Here is a 22395-nt window from a genome sequence, read left to right as displayed (position 1 = left end):
TGCTCCCTCCTTCCTCCTCTTTGCTTTTGTAGGTAAAAGATGTTGGCAGGCAATCTGAGTCCTCCGAGTCCATTGATTTTCTTTAGGCACAGGTTCTCTCCATGTTCAACATATTGGACCAGTTTTTTTTTTTAATTAATTATCTAGCACCTTCAGCTTTATTTATTCAGTGCAAAGTGACTGTAAAATGTCACCTGATTGTAAAAGGAAACAGCATGCGCTCATTTTGTGATGGAGTAACTGTTAACTGTGTTAACTTCAGGTGCTCTACAAAAGAGAATCTTTAAATCCCATAATTTCTTCCATCCTAGAGTTCTGTATTCAAGGGTCTGAAAGCAGCTTTGCCACAGATTACAAACCTCTCTCCTTTCCAGCAGTTTCTCAGCAATTTTCTCCCATCTGCCACACCTTTGCTGTCATAGCAGATTTCTGACCTCACTTAACTGATCCGGTATCCTGATCCCTGCAAAAAGCCTTTCCTCACGCATCTGAGGAACGTTACACCATTTCACTTGTATATCAGTGACAACTAATCTAAAAATAGCCAGCGTACAAATGCCTGTAAATATAGGAGAAATAGATCAGCAATGAAAGCTACTTTATCATCTCTGGCACCGGTTTATATGCTTTGCGCGAGCTCTGTAACTCACATACAGCATGCACATATGGTTTAACGCTGCCGCGTGACATTTCAGTTGCAGTAGCACTAGAAGCCCGCTCACTCCCATCATGCTTGGTGCTGGACACATCTGCGAGGGCCAGTCCCTTCCTCTGCTAGAGGTTTGCAGGAGGCAGCTGGGGGAATGCAGCCATGTTATGCACAGGTTGTATCAGGTAGCCAAGTCGACTGCTTGCAAAAAACGTCCATTTGCAACAAAGGATCTGTAGCTTCACACAGGGCAAGGAGCCTGATGGGGTTTTCAAATCTATCAAAGGCTGTTAGCAAATTCACAAAATTAATTTCATGGTGAACTCGAGCTCCCAAGAGTCACAAGGATACCACACCTGTTTCATAGCATCGCAAGTGCATAGATTTAAGACAGCCAGGATGAAGCACCTCCCTCCCAGGCCTGGGAAGCAAGACCCTGCATCTACCTGAAAGCATCACTCTACGGGCTGGCAGGCACAGAGGATTCATCCCAGTGATCACAAACTGGCAAAGCTGACAGCCAGTTTGCCAGGATGTGCAAAGGAGCAGAACTGCTGTCAGTACAGACAAGTCACTCAAGCAAGTGGGCACAATCTCACCCGTGGGGACACTGGTGAGGAGCCCAGTGCTGCAGCCACTGTGTGTGTTTTTAAGTTTTTGTGTAGCTGCATATAGGAGCAGGAGCTGAGAAACTCTAAACTGAATGCATGAAAAAATGGCTCCAGGCAAAAAAAGTTTGAGGAATTATGAGCCAATTCTAGAAACCTCAACACAGAGCCCTCTGAAAAGGTGTCTGTTTTGGGCATGACTCAATAAGAGCTTTTACCTGAGCTGAGGGTAACGCAGAACAGCTCAAGCTGTTCAGCAGCATCATGCACACTTGGTGAGTACCCTCTAACAGCACAATGGAAAGGTGCCGCTAGGCTGACAGCGTACAAGAGAGCTGTGGCTTCTCTGAGGCCCTGGCCACGGTTTGCACAGTGCTGGCTGGGAGCAGAACGTAAATTTTGGGTTGGATGGTGTTTCTATACAAGAAGCTCTGGTAAGCAGTGTCTCTTATCGCTGCTGTACAGCCTCAGCCTGCCATAGTGGCAATTTGGAGGTGGTTCATTTTCAGTCTCACTCTGTTCACTCAGTCCCTGCAGAAAGGGCTGCATTTGATTCAGCATCTCCTGATCCAGAGTGTGTTCACTCTGGAGTGTACTAACTGTTAGTTCAATGCCAATGTTCAATGATTCACCTATGAGAAGCACTAGAGTAGGATTTCAGCACATCCGTTCTCCCAGCAAGACCTGCCAACACCTACAACCCCCCAACTTACCCAGCACTATTCCAAAGGAAAATAACCTCTCCTAAAGCACCCACACCACGCCTCAAGGCTCTGGGGGCCTTGTTGTGTAACCCTGCTCCAGCTTCTCCTAGCACAGCCACACAGACCCAGGCTGCCAGGCTCTTGCTCCTTCCCTCCTCCACCACGTCCCTTTCAAGCAGCAATAAGGTTTCAAGACACACATCCCGCAGTGACTTCACCATGGAGATGGGAGGGTAGAGACAAAGAGGTGAAGGGAGGTCAGTTAATCCCACAGACACCACTAGGCTGGGACACGCATGGGCTGGGGAAGAGTTCATTTTAAAACTAAATAGAGATGAGGTTATTGAGCTCAAGTTCTCTTCTTTTCTGTGCTATAAACCCCAGGGCTCTGTCTTCCCCTTCTTCATCCCTCTTATCCTCCCCCTTGCAACATGCCTTGTGTCTTGATTATTCCCAGGCAGGAATGGTGATGTGACTGTACTCGGGGAAGTTTGTGCCAGTTTTCTAGGAGGGTGCACAACTTGGAAATGAAATAACTCAAAGGAAAGTTCGGACTACCTGCAGAGCCTTTCCTGCAGGCACCACAGCTAAGCATCCTAGCCAAAGGAGAAATTAAGCAAGTGAGGAGACTTCAAGTCTATACATATTGAGTCAGGATTCATATTTCCAGCAAAGCTAGGTTGCTTTACAACTCAGGTAAAAATCTGTGTGAAATTCCGCATCTCTTAGGCTTCAGCCCTGGTAAAGCCTCATGGCTGTGAGTTCTCCTTTTGCACCATCGTTCACTTGTGTCCAGGCAGTGGTATTCAAATCCGTGCCACATGGAGCCAGAGCCACTCCTGGTACTCATGGCCACATTCTGTTGCAATTATTTTACTTATTTTCAGGGTCTTTAGCTTATCAGGAAGGGTCTTTATGCTTCTCCTTTAACTTCACTTTTCTGCAGGCAGAACTGGGGAAGCCCCAGAGAAACTGCTACACCCTGCCAGGCTTTGATTTTTCATATGGGCTGTACTTCGGACGGACAGACGGAGGGGTCTCTGAAGGTATGACACCACCACTAAAATACAGACTTGCAATGAAGTCCTAATGCTAGCAGGGACACTCCTCTCCTTCCCAGTGTTCTTCAATACTTCATCATGCTGGAAGTGAAGAGCTTCAACATTCATCCATTTTCATTAATATCACCCAAATTGCTTGGTGACTAGCAAAGTTTCTCTGTCATATTGGAAAGTTTCCTAGGATCACAGAGAGCTTGAGTAGAGAAGGGTACAGCACCCACTAAGGATAGTACACATAGCAACTTTCATAACTTGAGAGAGATCCTACTTTGTGCTCTCAGGTACAATTCCCCTGTGAAATCAGACTTGCTGAGCAAGTCAGGGTGGAGGATGAGAAACCATCCATTTCAGATGGGAGATGTCCCCATAAGAAATGCAGTGGGATAGGAGACAAAGTTCACTCCACAGTGAAACCATGGCAAAATGCATGAAAGCCATGAAAAGCTCTTGTGCATGCTGCACAAACATCAGCCTGCCTTCCCAAATAGCAGTTACCTGAGATGCCTGATCTTTCTCTCTTTGCCTCTTGTGTTTCCCTCCATCTTCAGCAATAGGCCACTGGAACACGGTAGAGCCCAGTGCTAATTTACATCGGAACACTGCCCGAGACTTCATCACCATGAACCGTGGTGCTCTGAAGGCTGGTTACACCACAGCCCGTGAATTTAATTTGTACTACAAGGCCAAGGACATTCGACGCAAAGATGCTGGATACAATCGCTTTGATAGATCTCCTCCTAAAGTACCTCCAGACATGACCTATGGCGTCCCACCACGGTAAGGGGGAAGGCTTGGGCCCCTTCTCAGAATGAGATTAAACCTTTCTGCCCTCACATCTGCATTTCTCCCACATCTCAGCTAGCAGAGTCCCCAAAAGAGAAGCGTCCTGAACCTGGACACACTGCAGCTGAGCCACAGCATTGCTTCCATGTCTGATTGCACATGTGTCAGATAAATAAACTACCTAAAGCTAATCTACATGCCACAACACATCCCCATTTCACCTCTGGCACCAAGGGCTTGGAACCCCTTAAAAATACATCCAGTGTAAAGCCTTTAACTTAAAGGGAATATGAAGAGTTGTAAGCCAGAATAATGCCTTCTCAGGGTCAGAAAGTCAAAGCAACAGCATTTCTACCTGTTCATACTGGTTGAAATACTCTGGTGCTATTAAGAATTGCTTCAAGTTCTTTATCCTACGCTCTCCCACTTGTTAGTTCATTGCTCTTCATTCGGTGGAAAGTGGTATTACATCTGAATGAAGGCAAAGAAGCTCTTCACCACTCACTCTCCTGCTTTCTTGGGCTTCCACCCAAGGGCTGGAGGGGAGTTGGTACCTGCTGCTCCCCTAGCAACCCCTTACAATGCAGCAGGATATTTAAGGCATCACACTGAGATAGCATCTTCTAAAAGATTTTTATAAGGCATCCAGCATACGTGAGTCCTGCCTGAGGTTCAAACAGGTACAGCATTTAGAAGTGACCCATTTAACATCCCCCTCATGTAACAGCTCCCAGCTGCATGCTGTGCTGATTTCTCACGGGGAATTGTGCAACAGGGAGTCTGCAGGGGAGAGCTTTGGCACCTTAGACTGACTTCTAGGTGTGCCTAGAAGCACACACTTCCATTGTGCCTCCTCCACAGGAGACCACAGCAGTGTAGAAGGGCCAGTAAGTCCACAAAAATGCTCAGAGCCTTTGAAAGGGGCTCCAAAGCAACTCTGCTGCTGCTGGAGGACAGAGGGTTTTCTTGCTCTGATCAGGTCTGGACCAGACATTAGGTTTCATTTTAAGAGTTAGATAATAATCACTACCAGAAAAAATAACAGCTACAAATTCTAGAGAAAAGACATGATGAACGGCAACATGTATCTTACATGATAGTAAATGGGCTTTGCATATGCAAATTGAATGGATTTTAAAATGGTATTTAATGACAATTTTCGTAGCAGACATTAACATTAATTGCATCAAAATGAAAATGTAGCATTAGCTTGCTGTTAGCTGCAAATGCCCCAGCTATAAAGCTTTATCTTTATCAGTATCAGCCCTCACCGATGTGACAGGGCTGCTCTGCAAATTGCAGGCAAAAGGGCTTTTATGTTGCAAAAGTATCCCCCAATGTAGACAAAAATCAACATCAATTTTGCTTTATTTCTTCATAAACGGAGGTTAAATGGCTGCCTGTAAGAAGTCTAGGCACGTTTCAAAAGTTTTAAGGAAAATCTGCAGACCCCACAACAGCAGAAGTAGTGGGAAAGGGCTTTTAATTTAAAGTTATTATTGTACAACTTGCCTGCTCCTTAATAGCTACCTTTTATGCAGAGTTATTGTATTTATCCCTTTACTTTAAAAGCACGTTATAGACAAAATCAAATTACTGGGATTACCAAGAAGTTGTTACAGCCATTCTGGTAAAAGTGGGAATTTAACATACTTTTCCATGACTGACAAGGTAAAGATACGAGCTTTGGTGAGCACTCTCCAGCCCAAGCCTGGCCCTAGTCACAGTTGACCAGGTTCAGCAAGACCTGTCCTCTTCAAAACAACTTGGTTGTCACTGGATTTAAGTTGTTTCTGCTTTCAGACTAAGCCCTGTATGATTGCATCCTTAGTGCTGCTAATTGGGAAGGCAGTCACAACTAAGACACATGAATGTTTGGGTGCTGAACAGTGGCATACAATCTTCTTGCATGACTCTAAGCACTTGCTTGCTTTTAGAAATATCCACTTTGAAAAACAAACATCTCCTTGGCAATGCACCTCCAGCCCCTTCTCAGGCCCTGAGCTGCACTGCTAAAGGCTTCTGTCTCCTGAAGACACCAAGGTCAGGAGTTCTCCCCAGGCTCACAAGTACGAGGTCTCCCGGCTCATCCCCAATAGGAATGAACACAAATGTTGTGGTTGCTGTAAGTGCCTTATTAATCACACCCTGGCCCTGCTGCTCCCTCTAGCACAGCAGATCGCTTATGCATCTGCTTTCTGCTCATGGTGGACGTGTGCTGCATGGAGCATTTCACAAGGCAGCATCAGACACTGGAGTGAGCTTTCTGAAGCTTTGAGGCCTCTTTCCTTTCCTGGGATATTTACCTTCAAAGGTCACCCATACCCCTCTATTAATTCCCCATGGGCATCTTTCAGAGAAGAGAAGCAGCTCTGCTTTTTTGCTGATTCCCCCCATTCTCTCCCTCCCTTTTCCCAGAGAAATATTTGCTACGAATCATGTGGCCAGCTTTGTTGTGAGAGTCATAAAAAGGACATTTTTCATCTCTCCTTTTTTCTGCTTTCGCTCCCTTCTCTCTCTCAGTATCAGACAGAGATTTATTCCCTCCCTGATGCCTGTGGCATTCAGAGCTGGGAGGGGTCAGGGGAGGCACTGATGGGACGATAATAGATAATATAGTGGTTCCCCAGGGTCTTGTCCAGCTCCGTAGCTGATCCATCAGCAGCCAGAGCTCACGCCAAGGTCAGCAGTAACGAGGATGTGGTAGGGTCCCAGCTTCCCCCATGGGGCATCCTCCAGTCAAGCTCTCCCGATTCACGCTCCGGCTTCTGATCTCTACAAGAGCAGCCTTGTGCAAGCCACAATTTGCAAAAGACCACGTGTCCACTGAGCACTGGGGTAACAGCCACGTTGCCACGCACGCACGCTCAGCTTCATCTGCCTCAGCCCTCAACCCCACCGCAAACAGGTCTACAGGTTTTCTTTCAAGGCAAATGCCCATCATTGGCAATACCTCCCCCTCCAGGAGCTAAACTCATCCCAACCACGTGCTCTGTGCATGACACATTTCAAAGCTGTAAGATGTGTGCGGATTAGGGCTGCTGTCTTCCTGGGCCCAAGTCCTAGGTCCTTTCATTTAAAATAACCTCACAACACAGTGCTACTAGCAACTGTACTCAGCCCCCACACTCTTTGTGCAACAACCTTGTTTTACAAGAGGGAGGATGCAGGGCACTAAGTGGGCTGGGTTTTGGTAATACTGGAGATCTAAAGACACAGAAGGTCTGTGAAGACCTCTTCACTGGTGTCAATATAGCTTGGTATTCAAGGTGCATTTGGAAATCCCAATAGATGTCCAGACCCACATTTTTCCTCCTAACCACCTTTTCTGATTAAAGTTCACTCTGCACTGAAATTAGCAGACATTAAACGGTCATTTTTGGTTCTAGAAGTATGCACAAAGATATGGATGCTGCCTACAGCTAGACTTCAGATTATATTGATTTGCACAAGGTCATATAAGGTGTTTGAAGCCAAAACATACCAGCACACAGTTGGTAGCCCAAACACAAGTTTTCTCCCCAGGAGCCAGCAGTGCAGAGTGCATCCTCAGCATGAATCCACTGCCCAGCATTGCCAGGGCTGCTTTTAGAGAACAGCTTTCATTTGACTCTTAGTAGAGCAAGTTGTCTAATTCTGCATGCTATGTCCCAGAACATATTCCTGGACACAAGGACCGGACAGACATGCCATTCTCTGCCATTCTACATCTGTACCTCCTTCAAACCCTGCATGGCCATAACCCTGCCCCTCCAACGTGCTGCCATCCACTTGGCAGTTGGCCTGTAGGTTGGGCTGACCTTGGGTGTGCTGGCAGGATTTCCCTGGCACTCTGTCATCCCCACATCTCCTGCCGGGTCCCTCCTACTGTCCGCCTTCACTTCAACCATCCCTTTCCTGAATTTTACATTCCATTTTCCTTCCAACTTTGTCTCCTCCTACCATTCCACCTCCCATTCTCTAAAACTGGTTTTAATCCTTTGGCAGCTGCTTTCACCATGTTCCTGCAGCAAACTCACTTCTCTAAAGAATTTGGTCACTAATCTCTCTTCTTCAAATTGTTACTATTGGCCAAGGGCATCAGTTATCCAGCACCTCCTCTTTTCTTCCTATCTTTGCAGTTGTCCTAATGTTCTGTTAACAATTGTCTCGCTGGCCTTTAGCAGCTCAGCTGTTACCTTGGCTGTCCCTGCAGCTTCCTGGCTTAATTGACTGCTCTGTCCTTAGCTTTCACCTTCCCTGAAAAGGGAGGTTTCAGTACTCAAGCTTCTGCTTCAGTGTTTGACACAGCCAGAAGTCTAGAAAGCTGCCCAAAAGGTGCTTAGATATTTTCAGCATCTCTTTGGCACTGAGTGTGCAGTGGTAGCTTCATGTTTGAGACAGTTAAAGAATGTTTCAGGTCAATAATACATGGCCCTGGAAAATAAAAAAAGCTAATCTAGTAATAGACCAGCTGCAAAAATACATCAAAGAATAAATACTGAAGAGTAGAGGATATTCCTGGAAGGAACCCACCAGGAAAAGCTGGACAGGCAAGAAAGATGAATACTACAGCTAGCCCACATCTGAGCCATGATCACTGGAAGCCAAACAAATAAAGAGAGTGTAAAGCCACTAGAAGATTGAGGCAAACAAAAGTTTTAGAAAAACAATATCTGAGCACTGAAAAAAAATGATTATAAAAATGTAACATAGCGGCTGGAACCGCTGTCAGGCTGAATGCATTAGAAAAATGCAACCAAGTTAAAAAATACAGGACTCTCATCAGTTCAGATAATTGCATATCCTATCCAGTTCCACAGCAAACCGCACTTTGTGCCTCTGCCACCATTCTCACATCACTAAGATAAGAATTTCTATTTCAAGAATAATTTTCTTCTCCTGAAGATGTTCCAGGCTGGGTACATGCTCACATCACGTTGCTGTGTGTACATAAGCTATCGCAGAGCTCCCAGCTGCATCTGCCTGGACTGTGCTGCCTCGTGCCCGGGTGGCTGCAGCACTTGGTTGGGCAGAAAGACCTGTTACCCTCTTCAAAAAGTCCCAAGTGCACCGTGAAGATACTGCTTCCACTCCAGTGTAGTTCTTTACTGTGGCTGTAACAGTTTCTGACTACTTCATGCTCCCTGATTAAGAGAAAATAAACAGCCAACTCATGGTTTGGCATAAGGTTCGGGTCCTGCATGTCAGCCACAGAGCTGGGGAAAAAAGATATCTAAAGAATAGAGATTTAGGTCACTTATTACTGATTGCATTACACTGAATGGGAAAGTAATTTACTCTCTCACACAGGCTTGTGTTTATCTCCATTGATTGCAGATGGCTGAAAAATTTCTACCAAAACTTTTACCATCTAAAACTAGTTCTTGCCACAGGTAGACTTTTTCCCTTGTAAACTTCTGCTTTTGCAGTCTGTGCAATGAAAACCTGGGTCAGGAAAAATAACCACAGAATCCTTTTTGTGAAAGTAAAGCTTTTCAGCCCTCATTGACATCTTTTCTTTCAAACAAAGTAATGTTCCCACCCAGCTAGAGAGTTTCAAGCATGTGATGGAGGTCAAGGGGAAGACCTTGCTCTTTGATTTGTTTTGCTCAGCATTGTGGGGTTTTTTCTTGGTTGTAGTTTTGTTGGTTGTTTTTTTTTTTACTCATCAGGATGTTTTGCATTTGTTGCTCACTGCAGACTGAGCACTGTTCACTCTCAGCCACAGACTGAGACCTCCAGGTAGAATCTCTGTCCCATAATGACATCCCATCTGAGTTTCTCAGAGGCTAACAGTGAATCCCAGTCAGTAGAAAAATGTGTTGAAGATAAATCTAAATAAACTTCAATTAAGTCAGCCAAAGGCTATCTCCGACCCAAAAAATCAATGCTAGTGCATAAATTCCAGCTTGTGAAGCCAGGTATTTAATGGGTAAGAGCTGATTTGGTATCTTCACTGCAAGACACGTGTTTCCATGTGTGCATTTAGGACCGTTCCAAGTATACATCTCACTCTGGGCTTGGGAGGGAATAGTAAAGCAAATTGGTGCTCTTGTAACCATGTGTACTCCTAAGTACAGCTATGAGCATCTGATAAATCTTTTAAAGTGCATGTTTACAATGGATTTTATTCTTTTTACTGTTCTACACATACGAGCCCTCTGAGCAACATAACAGATCCTCTGACACTTAGAAGGAGCCACTGCCTCACTGGCTGCCCACAGTGAAATAATTTATATTGTTATTTCCTCATCCAAATTACAAGGATTGTAAAGAAGCTTCAGAAATTCAGAGTAATCTGTGCTTTGACGGCACAGATCCTGCAGCTGCCATGCGGGTGAAAGACCCACTATTTCAGCTGAGAGCTCTGCCAGCTCAAAGACTGGAAAAAAAAAATGGTCCCTGAGTGTTTTCTACCAATTTTTCTCTTGTTATTTTCTTCAGCAGTTAATGGAAAGCGAGGACAAGTGGCGATCATTTAAAAATGATCTTTCAGGCCTCTCCATGGGTTTATTGCCAGGACCTATTTAGAGGACCATAAAGCTGTAAGGGGCCTATAACTTTAGCATGTAGTCCACAAGCTTCTTAAGAAAATGAAGAGCCTTTCCATTCACATCCTGCTTCTTTTGCCATCTCTCCCTCTCCATACAAACACACCCACACACGTGTGCAGGGACTGCTGGAGCAGCTAATTGAATCCACTCCTGTGAAAGTGTTTACAAATTGTAAGTGACCTTTTATACAAATTTCAAAGTCAAGAATTCACCACTAACTGCACATCCCTCTTCTGCCATTCACTGTTATGCAAAACCTACAAACAATTAAAAGAAATAACGAAGAGCCCAGCGGCCCTCTTTCCTAATTAGCTGCAGGAGGCAATGCTGGGGAGTGTGGCTAAGTGCTTCAATTACCTCAGCCCTCCTCACTGCCCTTGTTAGAAGAGACAGGTCCACCGGCCAAAGGGGAACAATTAAGGCAAGGCAGAGCCAGGCAGTTTGCAGGGGGATGCCGGGGCCATACCAGCTCTCGCACAAGGGCCAGAGCTGTAATTTTCCTGCTGGGCTACACTGAGACAAATTAATGCTAGATAGATGGCTAGCTCCAGCCCATCAGTAACGAGGGAGGAAGGGAGATGATATAGCAGTACAAGGGAGCTGTAATCAGAGTTTTCCTCTGCTATCAGCCCCCTTTCAGGGCAGAGGGACCCGAGCATTAATGCCTTTCTGCTGCCTGCATTGGCGCTACCCCAAGGCCTCGAGCAGAATCACAGCCCCAGCCTGTGCTTTATTTGCTGAAGATAATATGCGCTGGCTGCACTGAGGAGCCCCACACTCCAGAAATGCTGGACATCAAACTGGTTCCGAGTAAGAAACCAACCTGAGCTGGTGGGAGAGCCGGTTTAGCTGACCTAGCCACAAGCTACGGGAAGAACTCTCTATGGACACTACTACAACAGGACAAATCCTTCCCATCTTGAAGTACACAAGAAAGGAATACAAAGGTGGTGCGCTCAAAGACCCCAGATCCTAGCTATGCTGCAAACACAGATCATCTTAGGAGGAAGGACACCAGCAAGGAGTAAGCCCCCTTGAAACCTCATTAACCTTTCAAGAAAGGGTTAAAGTTTCAGGGTAGGCAGTGGTGTTGCCACAGTTTTAATATCCCAACTTTAAAAAAATTCAATTATGATTTATCTGTTGCATGAGCACCCATGCAGGGTCAGATTCTGCTGCTATTGAAATTAAAGCAGTGTTTTCAGTACAGCTCCACTCCTGCCAGAGCCTGTCCTGACCAGCAGCAGAAGAGGGCAGCAGGAGCCGTCTGCCCTGGCTGGAGACTTCCCTGAAAAATCCAGGGGCTGAAGTTCGCACTAAAATATTTACAAGCCCCTATGCTTTTGAATAATACAAGAAAAAGGCAATCACAAGTCAAGTTTTTACCCTTTTATAACAGAACTTTGCAATCAAATTGATTGCACCTTTTAAACTGGTATAAACCTCCTTCCTGAGCAAAGTCCTTTGTATCCACTTTTGCCAAGTACCTTTTTTTTCCAGTTGATACATAAACCTTTGAAAATAAGTTTGAGATGAGACTGACAACCTTGAAACCTCAAGAGCAGCATGGCATTGACGGGTGCCGCTCCCTGAGCCGAGTATTATAGCTAGATTTTAATTTCATTTTAACAAAATAGCTGTCTCCAGTGGAAGAAGCATCAAGAGCTAAATGAGGACCCGTCTTGAGCTGAATCACGTTGAACAGACCTCGGCACTGTCATTGATTTTCTGGGAAGAAAAAAACCGCCTCTGGCTACTAAACCAAATTAGTACTCACTGATGACCAATTATTTTGCCCCACTGTGAACGGAGAGGCGTACTAAAATTCCAGTTTGTCAGACCCAAGGCTCTCTTCTCAAACACCTTTCAACAAGCGTGTACCAAAAGTCCCTCAGATGGTTCTGACGCCTTCCTGTTTTCGGCAACTTCTCCTTCTCCAAAGTTTTAATGAGCTGCTGCTCTGAGGACGGCCTGCCAGAAAGGGAGCCATTCCCAGGCCTTTCGAGCACTATTTGGCATGGCACAAATCACAGCTGTCAGAATTTATACACACATACACAAAAAAGTGTCAGCCTAATGTTTGCAAATTATAATTACCATTTCTCTTGCATGTCCCTGGTGCCTTCATTTTAGATAAATCCCAGCTCTGAGGTATCAGCTGCAAAGCACTGAAGGCTCATATTGAATAGAGTAGATTTAACTAGTTTGTAGCTCATTTAAGGCCTACACTGTTTTATTTTAATATTGTTAATACTTTATTATACTTTTTAACATTGTTTTCACAGTAAAATAGCCTATTAGGAGGCTGCAGCTTCTTTTCCAAGAGATCTCTGGCAGACTAGCATACCACATTGTATAACCAAGCTAGCAGACGCTTGTCACTTCTGTTGAAAATAGGTCTGTACCCTGACTCTTGAAAGTAAATTGGAGAGAGAGTCTATTAAAGAGACAGGAACTGTTTCAGAGATAATAGTTTTGAAAATGTGCACAGATAAATTTTAAAATATTTAGGAAATGTCAACATTAGAAGTGGCTCCAACTATTTGACTATAAAAGGAAGCAGCTGATTATTTTTTTCCACAATTATAAATAATTTGTTACATCCTATCAGAACTTCTTTCCCTTTCCTTTCTGTGGCAGGGTGCTTGTGCCAAAACAAGGAGATCTGAGTTACTCTGAACGAGATGGATTTCAGTCTGCAATAAGCGTTTTCAGTGGATGCTTCCCCCGCTCTCCCCACAGCATCCGCAGACGATAACAGCAAAATCCTCCCAGTTCAGAGGAGTGACACCTGGGCAGGGTGACAAAAGGAAACAGAACACACAGGCCATTCATTCCTGTCCTTAAGTAACACTAAGGCAAAAGGACATTTTCCCCAAAGGCCAGCTGCAAATGGGAAATACTGTCACACTGCCAAGTGGCACTGATACCGGGGCCAAAATTCCCCATCCACTCCAATGAGATCATCATTTGACCTACAAAGAATAAGCCACCTCTCTGAAATTTCTCTGGTAACCGTAGTCAAAGAAGTGCATTACCTGATATCCCCCACTCTTCCTCACTTCCTCAGTATTTCTCTCAGAGGAGGCAGGAAAATCCAGGCAAAGCCTCATGTCCTGTAGCCTCCCCAGAGCTTACGTGTAGAACTAAGCACACGAGTCACAACCACAGATTTCAAAGAGGCAGTCCATGCGTGTTATTCCAGGCATAATTCTATACTTTGCTGGATCAGGACTTAAATGCGATTAATCACACGGCAGGGAAGGATCTCTGAAGAGCATCAACACAAATGTGTCCTTTCAAGCATTTACTTACAAGCCAGCTGTGGACTAATCAGTCACCAACTGGCTGGTCCACTGGAGATGGTAAAAGTCACCTCCATAGAGATGGGAAAACACATTCAGCTACCACAAAAATCAATAATCAAATACCATGCACAAAGGCTCAGTGTATTCCTGCATCCCTCCCTGCTATTTCTGTGCACCAGGAAAGCTCCTTTGGAGAGGAAAGGGGCAGGCCAAGGAAACAAGCCCATGTGCAAGGCTCGCCACATGCTTCTGCCAGGACTACCAAAATTTACAACAATTGTGATTTGGACACCCATCCAAACAATAAGACACTCAACCACAGGTTTACCACATCTTTTATAATTTCTAAATATTTTGCCTAGCTCTCATCAGTATGAAGTGCCAAATTGGAAGGGGAAGAGCAGGGCGAAGAGGGGAAGACAAAGGGTAAATGTCAGTGTCCCCTTTGACACAGGGTGTCTCCAGATAATGGTCTGGAGTAGCACAGCTGATTTGTAAGCAGAGCCTTGAAAAGCCCTGCAGCATGTGATCTATGAAACAGGAGGTCTGCAGAAGGATGTCTCCTCTGATATGAATGCCCCCTTGGGATGTATATTGCTGGATCGCACATCTAGTATCATTAGAAAACACGACCATAGATTAGGCTGTTTTGAAGCATGTGGTGTGCAATAATTAAGTAATAAAAGTCACCGCAGGGGTGAAAGAACAAGAAACAGAAGAGTTACTATTTGCATACGTGCTGCTGGCACTCTCCGTGATCAAAGATTCTCCAGACTGCTAAAAGCTGGCTGCTACCAATTTTGGACCTACTCCTGCCAAAAGCCATGAAACACCAGCTCACTCTGTGGCCCATGGGCTCTCCTAGCAGAAAACCACCTTCTGGTGAAGCTGGTGGCCCAGAAGCAGCCCAGCCATTAGCCTGAGTCCCCAGCTATTGGTCCAGACAGGCAGGGAAAGCATTGCCTTTCTGTTATGGGAGCTGCAGCTGAAGGCACTGTGGGCTACAGGTGGGAGCAAAGCTGAGGCTGACAACTCCACACTGCTATAGGTTGCTACTGAGATGAGAGAAGTCCCTCCCCAGCAAGGTCTGCAAGGACAAGGACCAATAAAACTGAAGATCAGTGTTGTCCATCACCTTCAATTGTTTGCTTCTGGGGAAAATGAAGAGCAGCACAACCACAGCAGTAAGTAATGTGCTGTCCTCGAGGCAAGAACCCCACTGCTGCCACTGTCAGATCTGCCTCCTATGGCAGCTGATGAAGTTGAAGCATCCTCACTTGCAAGGAGCAAGGCTCAACAGTTTCAGGATGCAGCTCTGCCACAAGCTGGTTAGGTTAATGCCAGCTCAGACCAGCTAAACAAAACACTGGCCAACAAGTAACTGCCTTGTATTTTTACTGTTTTTCTAGAACCATGGTGTCATGTAAAGGTTTATTCATGTTCTCACCAGTAACATTTTCCAGGAGCAGAGACGGGTGTCAGCATGGGGAGGTAAAGAGAGGCATTAACCCTGGAGATTATATTGTTGTCTTTTCTATGTTTTCCAGGCCTTCCACTCCCATGTTTGACCTCCTTCAACACAGATACAAGGAGCTGTGGATGGAGCAGCAGAGAGCACTGACAGTAGCATTGCGAGAGAACATGAAAAAGGTGATAATACTCCAGCAGTACTTTCCCTTGCTGTGCACCACTACCAGACATAACTCCATGCTGTCCCAGTCCACAGTGGATGGGCCTTCACCCAGCCATGGGGAGGGCACTCAGCTGGGAAATCATCCTTCCCAACTATGGCAAGGCTGGTGAAGCCTAACAAAGATCATCTGCTTCCCAGCCCAGATGAGCCTGGCTCCAGCCAGTGCATGTCCTGTGGGGTGCTGCTGTGGGAACGAACACTAGGTATGCAAAATGCAATATGTGTGCCTGAAAGTGCTCTGGAGACACAAGGGAAGCTTTTTTTAAAAAGTACTTTGAACCTGAAGATACATGCAGGAGCTGAGCAAGCTCTCCAGGGCAGTGGGACTTTGGCCAAGGCCTTTCAAAAGGCTTAGACACCTGTCCTAGACACCTTTCTGGCCATCATTAAGTATCTGTCTGCATCAATACACCTCTAGTCACAGGATCACAGAATCACAGAATATTAGGAGCTGGAAGGGACCTCAGCGCCCAGTAGTTTCACAAGGTGCCCTGTGAAACTCCTGGTATCAATTAAAAAGGGGGCTCTGCTTTTTCTCTGCATCACCACAATACTAAAAGGCCCTGCTGTAACAAATAATTGGGTTTCAAGTTATCTTTGGGATTTGTGTCATGCTCATGCCAGGAGCCCTGCAGACTGTCCTTTGGACAGCATTGGTTCTGCTCAGGTTAGCTGTGACAGTGACCAAGACAACAGTACAGCCAGTGATTGTTCAAAGGACCATCACCAGCCCCAGTCTTGGCATGGAGAGGTTGATGCCAGCACCCGCAGTAGATGTTAGAGTGCAACTCTGTGCTGTTAAACATACCAATATTGTAATAACATTTAAAAGCAGCCAATGACTGTTTTATTAGTTAATGGCTCAAAGAAGAGTCGAGCTAATATGGTAATAACCAATTTCAATGGGCTTACTGCCATCACAAACTATGCTTTATAGCTGAAGTGCGAGAATACAGTGTTCTTAATTAGCAGCTCCTTTATGAATACACAAGCCTAAGATGTTGGAAAGTGCATCCCCACCTTATCTATTAATGACTGATTTTTTTAATCACCAAGTTCTTTCCATCAAGTTCCCAAAGCCTGCAGCCACCAATTACTGAATTAAGCAACACAAGTCTGCATTCCAGACCTCAGAGCAGGCAGATTCCCCAGTGTTTCACACAGTGGCCAAAACATTCACCAGGTGCCTGCACCAGTTTGTGCTGGGAATATCAAGCACTGCAAGCTGCAATTAATCAGGAGAGCAACATACACCAGACAGCCAAGAAACCTCCCCATGGTGAGGGTGTGGAAGTGATGAGCTAGCGATGAGCCATTGCTCTAGCTCAGAGCACAGGGCTTCCTGCAGGCTGCGGTCAACTCACTGGGATGCCACATAAAGCAGACACTCTGAAAGCTGGCAGCTGCTCATGTTTTCCTCATCAGTGTCTTAGGTATCAATATTAGCTGCATGGACATGAAAAACTACCCAGATCAGGCACTGGTGATCATCAGTCCAAAGTGACTTTTAGTCCTGTTCATCCCACTGGCAGTATGTTGCATGACACCAACCTGATGTACAGAGCTGTGCAACCATTTCAACCCATTCTTGTTTACCTTTGCCTACAGAAAAACAAAGTGCGTGAAAATCGGACCACACTTCTGCGAAAAAAACCACCACCTGCAAAGGAGGAGTCCTTCTGGCACCTGCCCCACTTCGAGAAGGTATGGAGCACTTGATTGAACTCAGGAACAACTTCTAACCCTGCCCATGTGCCCTGCTGACACCCTTAGCACAAAAGGAACGTAGAAACAAGGCTCTTCAGAGCTCATCAAGACCTAGACCCTAAAATGCTCCTATGCTGGATGTGTTCAATCATCAGCCTCTTTTGTACTTCAAGGTGGGATGTTTTTTGTAGCCATAAGCCCTGGAAGAAAGACAGCAGTTGCCCAGATAAGGGCTTCATGACTTATTTCCTAACTTCTTGTGTGCACTTTTACAAGTTTCACCAGATGAGAAGCATCTTTCTGTATCTCCCTGTTAGGACTGGGGTGGCCTTTGCTCTCTGCTGGTATTCCCACAAGTGCCCTACATTTTGGTAGCCTGCCATTTTCTCAGCTCTCACCATAACTAATTCAAACCACACCAGATGTTTTGAGAAGCATTTTCACACCAAGAATTAGAGATTTCCAGAAAGCTTGCACTCTTGATACCTCTCTAAACTACCTGACTGACAATATTCACCCTGAAACTGAGGAAGGGGCCCAGCCAGGTTACAGATGTGCATGACACTTCCTTTAATTGATACAAATAAAAGCCAAGGTGAGGATTTCTTGTTGCAGCAATGGGATCTAAACAACTCCCTGAATTAATCTGTGCATCCTTCTGTGCTCTGGGGTACTTGTTTGAATTCTGTTAGCTCTGTTTGTGGTGTAAATGACAGGGGAAGCTTCAAGTGAAGAGCTAGGGGGCATTTTAGGAAGGAAGGGAAAAGAGCTGGGCAAGGGGAATGGAAAGGAGACACCAGAAAGTCTGAAAGCACTGAAACCCTGCAGGGAGTTTACATAGCCAAAATAATATCTGGCATTGATAGATACCACTGCAAAGAGCCTCTCAGCCCTCCGCCCTAACACTTGTTCTGACAGGGTTATTTTTTTTTAGCTGTGCTGTTGATTTTTAACCGCAGTTTAAAACAAGAAATAAGCCTTTTGACTTCCTGAAGCTAATTTATTTGTACAACTTGGAGAGTTTCAACCAAGAAATGTGTTTTGCACCACCTTGATGTATTCCTGTTACGTCCTGTCTAAGACTGTCCGATTAGCATATGTCAGTAATCATTTATCCCCGCTACCTGTCAGCACAGAGCTGCTGCTGCGGCTAGTGTCAGGGAAAGAACATGACCGATCGCTGTTAAACAGATTGTGTAAGTCACACGAGATACTGGGGCAAGCCTCCTCTTTAGAGCTTCTCTCACCCCAGACCTTTCCATCACTATTCATTTTTCACAGCCTGCGTTTTTCTTCAGGCTTTTCCTTTTGTTTCATCCACAACTGTGGTTGGGTTCCTCCCCGAGCCACAGCTCTCAACCCTCTGAGTCTTTTCTTCATCTCTCTGCCTTTCTCCTTCCTCTCCCTCTTCCCTTCCCTCACAGGAACAGCATCCAGGGGAGGAGCAACAGCTCATTTTGCACAGCCTCTGCAGATTTTCTGTACTCCTCCCTTCTCATTACATTAACATGGAAGGTTTGCCTTTCCCCAGCTCCAGATCTATCAGACACAGCCCATGTTAGATCTTGGATCAGTTCATTGCTTAGTTGAGTTTCAGTGTATGGTTTCCTCCATGGAAAAGTAAGTACTCTTGAATGCCCATAAACGTTTATGCAGTTAAAGGCAGTAACAACCCAGGGAAAGTTGATGGTTCCCAAAGACACTCAGTAGCCTCCAAGCTGTGCTTCAGCCATCTCTGTAAAGTTGGGCTCTACATATGTGCTGGTGGAATGGTCTTGAAACACAAACTGGCCTAACCCTTCAACCAAGCCCAGGGACTCCAGCAGTCACTCCATCAATCCCTCCTTTACAAAGGTGAGAAGAGAGAGCAGTGCTTCAAGAGGTGAGGGAGCTTATTCTTGCAGTGTTTCTGTCCTCATGAAACCTTCCTCAGGCTCTTCCATACTTTATGGCTTTTTTAAGACTCAACAGCCTGGGATGGCAGCCATTAGCACTGACCACTGTAGGCAATTTATCAAAACACCAGCTTTAATTCATATAACGTCTTCATCCTACTGCACAAAAAACAGTGGAAAAAGCTACTGCTAAAATATCACTTTACAGAAAGCTTGTTAGCAGACTCATCTGCATATTATTTCAGCCTTCAGTGACATCGTCCTGCTCTGGCCATTATGCAAGATGTCCACGACCCAGGAACAACTTCCAACTCTGGACAAGAATATAGAGAGGCTCCATTGCGCTGACCACAGCTCCACTTTCGACTATTTTTCCATGTGACCAAGGCTGATGCAGGGGTGTGACATCCTCAAGCCACTCATCCCTCTTGTCACTCAGTCACTGCCTGTCATCTGGCACGATGCCTTTCAGCCTGGCCTGCTCTGGGCTTGGGGGAGCAATACAGAGCACCCAGCTACTGAGATGGTTGTAACTCAAAACAAGGGGCAGCAGGAAGATGAGATTTTGTTCCTTTAGACCTATAAAGTCAACAAGGAGGATTTTTCTATTCCTTTCCTTGTCGCTTGACAGGGAGCTACAGTAACTGGACATGGATGTCACTAATGGCTCTTAAACTGAACTTTCCATTCGGTTCCTGCAAGACTATCTGCTGGCACCATGCTAGACCTTGCAGAAATGGAAGAGAAAAAAACAAAGGAGCTTTGCCCTCCTTGCTAATTGCCTCTGCTTGTTCCCTGCATTGCCAGGACTGCATGACATTACATAGTCATTCAGTCAGTAAAGTACAGACAAATTGACTGAATTTTCATTTGGATTTAGGTTTCAGCCCCACTGCTTTAGAATAATGGCCCACGCTATTAAGCTAACCGGGTGATTTACAGGCTCTACCATGCCGGGTGATCGCTCCTGCTCTGCGTCTCGCTCTGGAGGACCAACCTGGCATGTGGTCTCCTGGGCCCTCCAGCCTGCAGAGACAAACAGGTCGCAGGGAGCCAGTCATGTCCTGACAAGCAGTTCATTAGGGAAAGTTGCTGAATTGGAGGGTTGGGTTTTTTTAATATAAAACAAACAGTAGTTAACTCCTTACTCACCTCAGCAAGATGCTTCTACTGCCCTCCTCTTCCTCAGTCTCCCCCTAAGGCAAACAGCCTCTCCCTTGCTCCATCTGCAGGGACATGGCTTCTGGGCTCAGGTTTTGCCAACATGGCTGCAACCATGCACCAAGACTTCATTTACTTGTAGGTGTGGGACTACATTCCCTGGGGACTGTACCTCAAGCACCCAGCACAGACAAATACTCCTGCCACCATATTTATTGAATACATCCCATCCCTACATCACACATCACTAGTATCATGCTGACCCAGGCAGAATGGCATTCTCCACATCAACCAAACTCTGGAAAGGATGTTGCTGCCGAAATACAGCATCCCCATAGCCCTGCCAGCACAAGCCCAGGGTGAGACTCCAGCTGCCTCCACCTGAATATTTGGTAGTCCAAACCAGTAAGTCAATGCTGGCCACTGCACAATAGATTTCCAAGGCTCTATCAAGTCAGTCCAGAAGGATTTTGGTAGCGAAACCCCACACAGCTGTGATGTAGGACAGAATTCACCCATGTGTCAAAATCGCTGTGTGCACCACGTGTCACTGACACACACCAGGGTTTTCCCTTTGCTCATTAGAGAATTCCAACTTGCAGAGACATAGAAGGTGGCTTTCCAGAGAGAATAGTCTTGTTTATTGACCAAACAGGGAGAGGAAAGGAAATGCAGCAACTTTGGACAACACTTTTGTCAACATGTGCTGCCTTCCCGAGCAGATGAAACGAGCTGTGCTCGATGCGCGATATGAATAAGCGATAAGCAATTGACGAGCAAGTGTTCGGGTACCTTGGCAAAAGACTTAATTTGCAACCTGGCACAAAATCAAAGGCTCTGTCAACGGCTGAGCGGCTCTCCTGCGTATGCCTTGCGTTACCTGGGAAAGCTCTGTCAGGTAAATTTCCACTGAAAGTAATTAGAGGAATCCCCACTGTATAAACTTTGCAGCAAAATTCTGGGCTCCAGAATTTGATTCTCACCAGGGATCTGATATCTGCTCACAGCCTGATCCTTCATCAGAATTAACAGTCAAGGTTTAACACATACACACAAAAATGTTCCACATTTTTTTTTAATGCCTTACCTCTATTTTTGTCTAAAGAGCTGAACTGACAAGCACAGCTCATGTAATTTTGCAACTGTTGTCTTGTCAGAAAAGCCACAGACTCTGCTTAAATAACCTGCGCTTGATATGCATAGCGCATGGTGGGCTGGCTTTTCAGCTGCAGCATTCATCCACGCAGGTGTGAGGGCAGCAAAACTTCACGTAGCTGTAATGTTACAAAACTTGTCTCCTAGGCCCTACATAGTGCTTAAAGAATAAAGCAATGAGTTCAAGAGCTTTCTGTCACCATGGTACCAGATCAGACTTCCTTTCAGCTGGGATTTTGGCTGACCAAAAATAAAGAGATAAATGTATGTCACCTGATGGCTGCTTAGTGGCCCAAGTGACATGAGTTGGTGGGTCCCAGCCCCGCAGTGACAATCCAAAGCAGCACTCATGTCCTTCAGTGCTGATCTGCCTACAACAGGCACAATGCAAAATGAAAACAACACCCTGCAGGGTTCCAAATTGGCAGCATAGACCCCACTGCCCTGAGCATGATCTCCACTGGGACCACAGCTGAGATGTCACCTCCCACACCGCAGCCATTCTATGACTAAATGCAGCCTCTGGGCCCTAGTCACCATCAGTAGCAGTGCTGTTATGGAGATAACCCATGATGGAACAAATCTGGGGTGCTTGCAGCATCATGGCTTGCATTAGAATAAAACCACATGATCTGTGTTAGGTTACAGGTGAGCCCCTACCATTGCTTTCAGTGCTACCTACTTTTTAATACACAAACTCACAGAGATGCTTTTTAAATGGACTTGGGGTTTCATTTGCAGACCTATTCTGCCTTACACAGAAATGCTATTTACCAACAGACAACTTAGTTTGAAGTAAAACTCTTGCCTGGCATGGAAAGGGTCAGGATTCAAATCTCAGGAACACATGAGGTCAGTATGAAAACTGATGGCTCTGTCTGACCCCAGAACATCTGCCAAGGGGGTCACACACTGAGTGACAGCTCCAATGGGTTAATTCTCCTTTACTCACTCTATTGCCTAGACCAAGTGACCAGTGAACTCCACATCTGTGGTCTTTATTCTCAGAAGGAAAAAAAAAAAAACAAAAACGCAAATCTCCATGGGGCACTAAATAGAGCAGCCAAAAATTGCTGAGCACTTTTTGAAATCTTTCTATGAAGCAAATAAAGACCATTTAGCCCAGATTCCCTTG

General features: G+C 45.5%; 1 protein-coding gene across 1 annotated transcript in view; it reads left to right on the top strand.

The window, feature by feature from the left end:
* Positions 1-2907: 2907 nt before the first annotated feature.
* Positions 2908-22395, top strand: part of LOC104541568 (chromosome unknown open reading frame, human C9orf171) — a gene marked incomplete at its 5' end in the record, with an annotated part of 23265 nt that continues 3777 nt past the window's right edge. Inside the window, 5 exons of the mRNA XM_010185660.1 lie at positions 2908-3007; positions 3571-3799; positions 15197-15299; positions 16837-16842; positions 16951-17046. Coding sequence (XP_010183962.1) covers positions 2908-3007; positions 3571-3799; positions 15197-15299; positions 16837-16842; positions 16951-17046 — 534 coding nt within the window. The remainder of the gene's footprint in view (positions 3008-3570; positions 3800-15196; positions 15300-16836; positions 16843-16950; positions 17047-22395) is intronic.

This window comes from Mesitornis unicolor, unplaced genomic scaffold (assembly GCF_000695765.1).
Source record: "Mesitornis unicolor isolate BGI_N332 unplaced genomic scaffold, ASM69576v1 scaffold33515, whole genome shotgun sequence".
Taxonomy (NCBI): Eukaryota; Metazoa; Chordata; class Aves; order Mesitornithiformes; family Mesitornithidae; genus Mesitornis; species Mesitornis unicolor.
The sequence above is the reverse complement of the archived record's forward strand: the minus strand, read 5'-3'. Positions and strand labels throughout refer to the sequence as shown.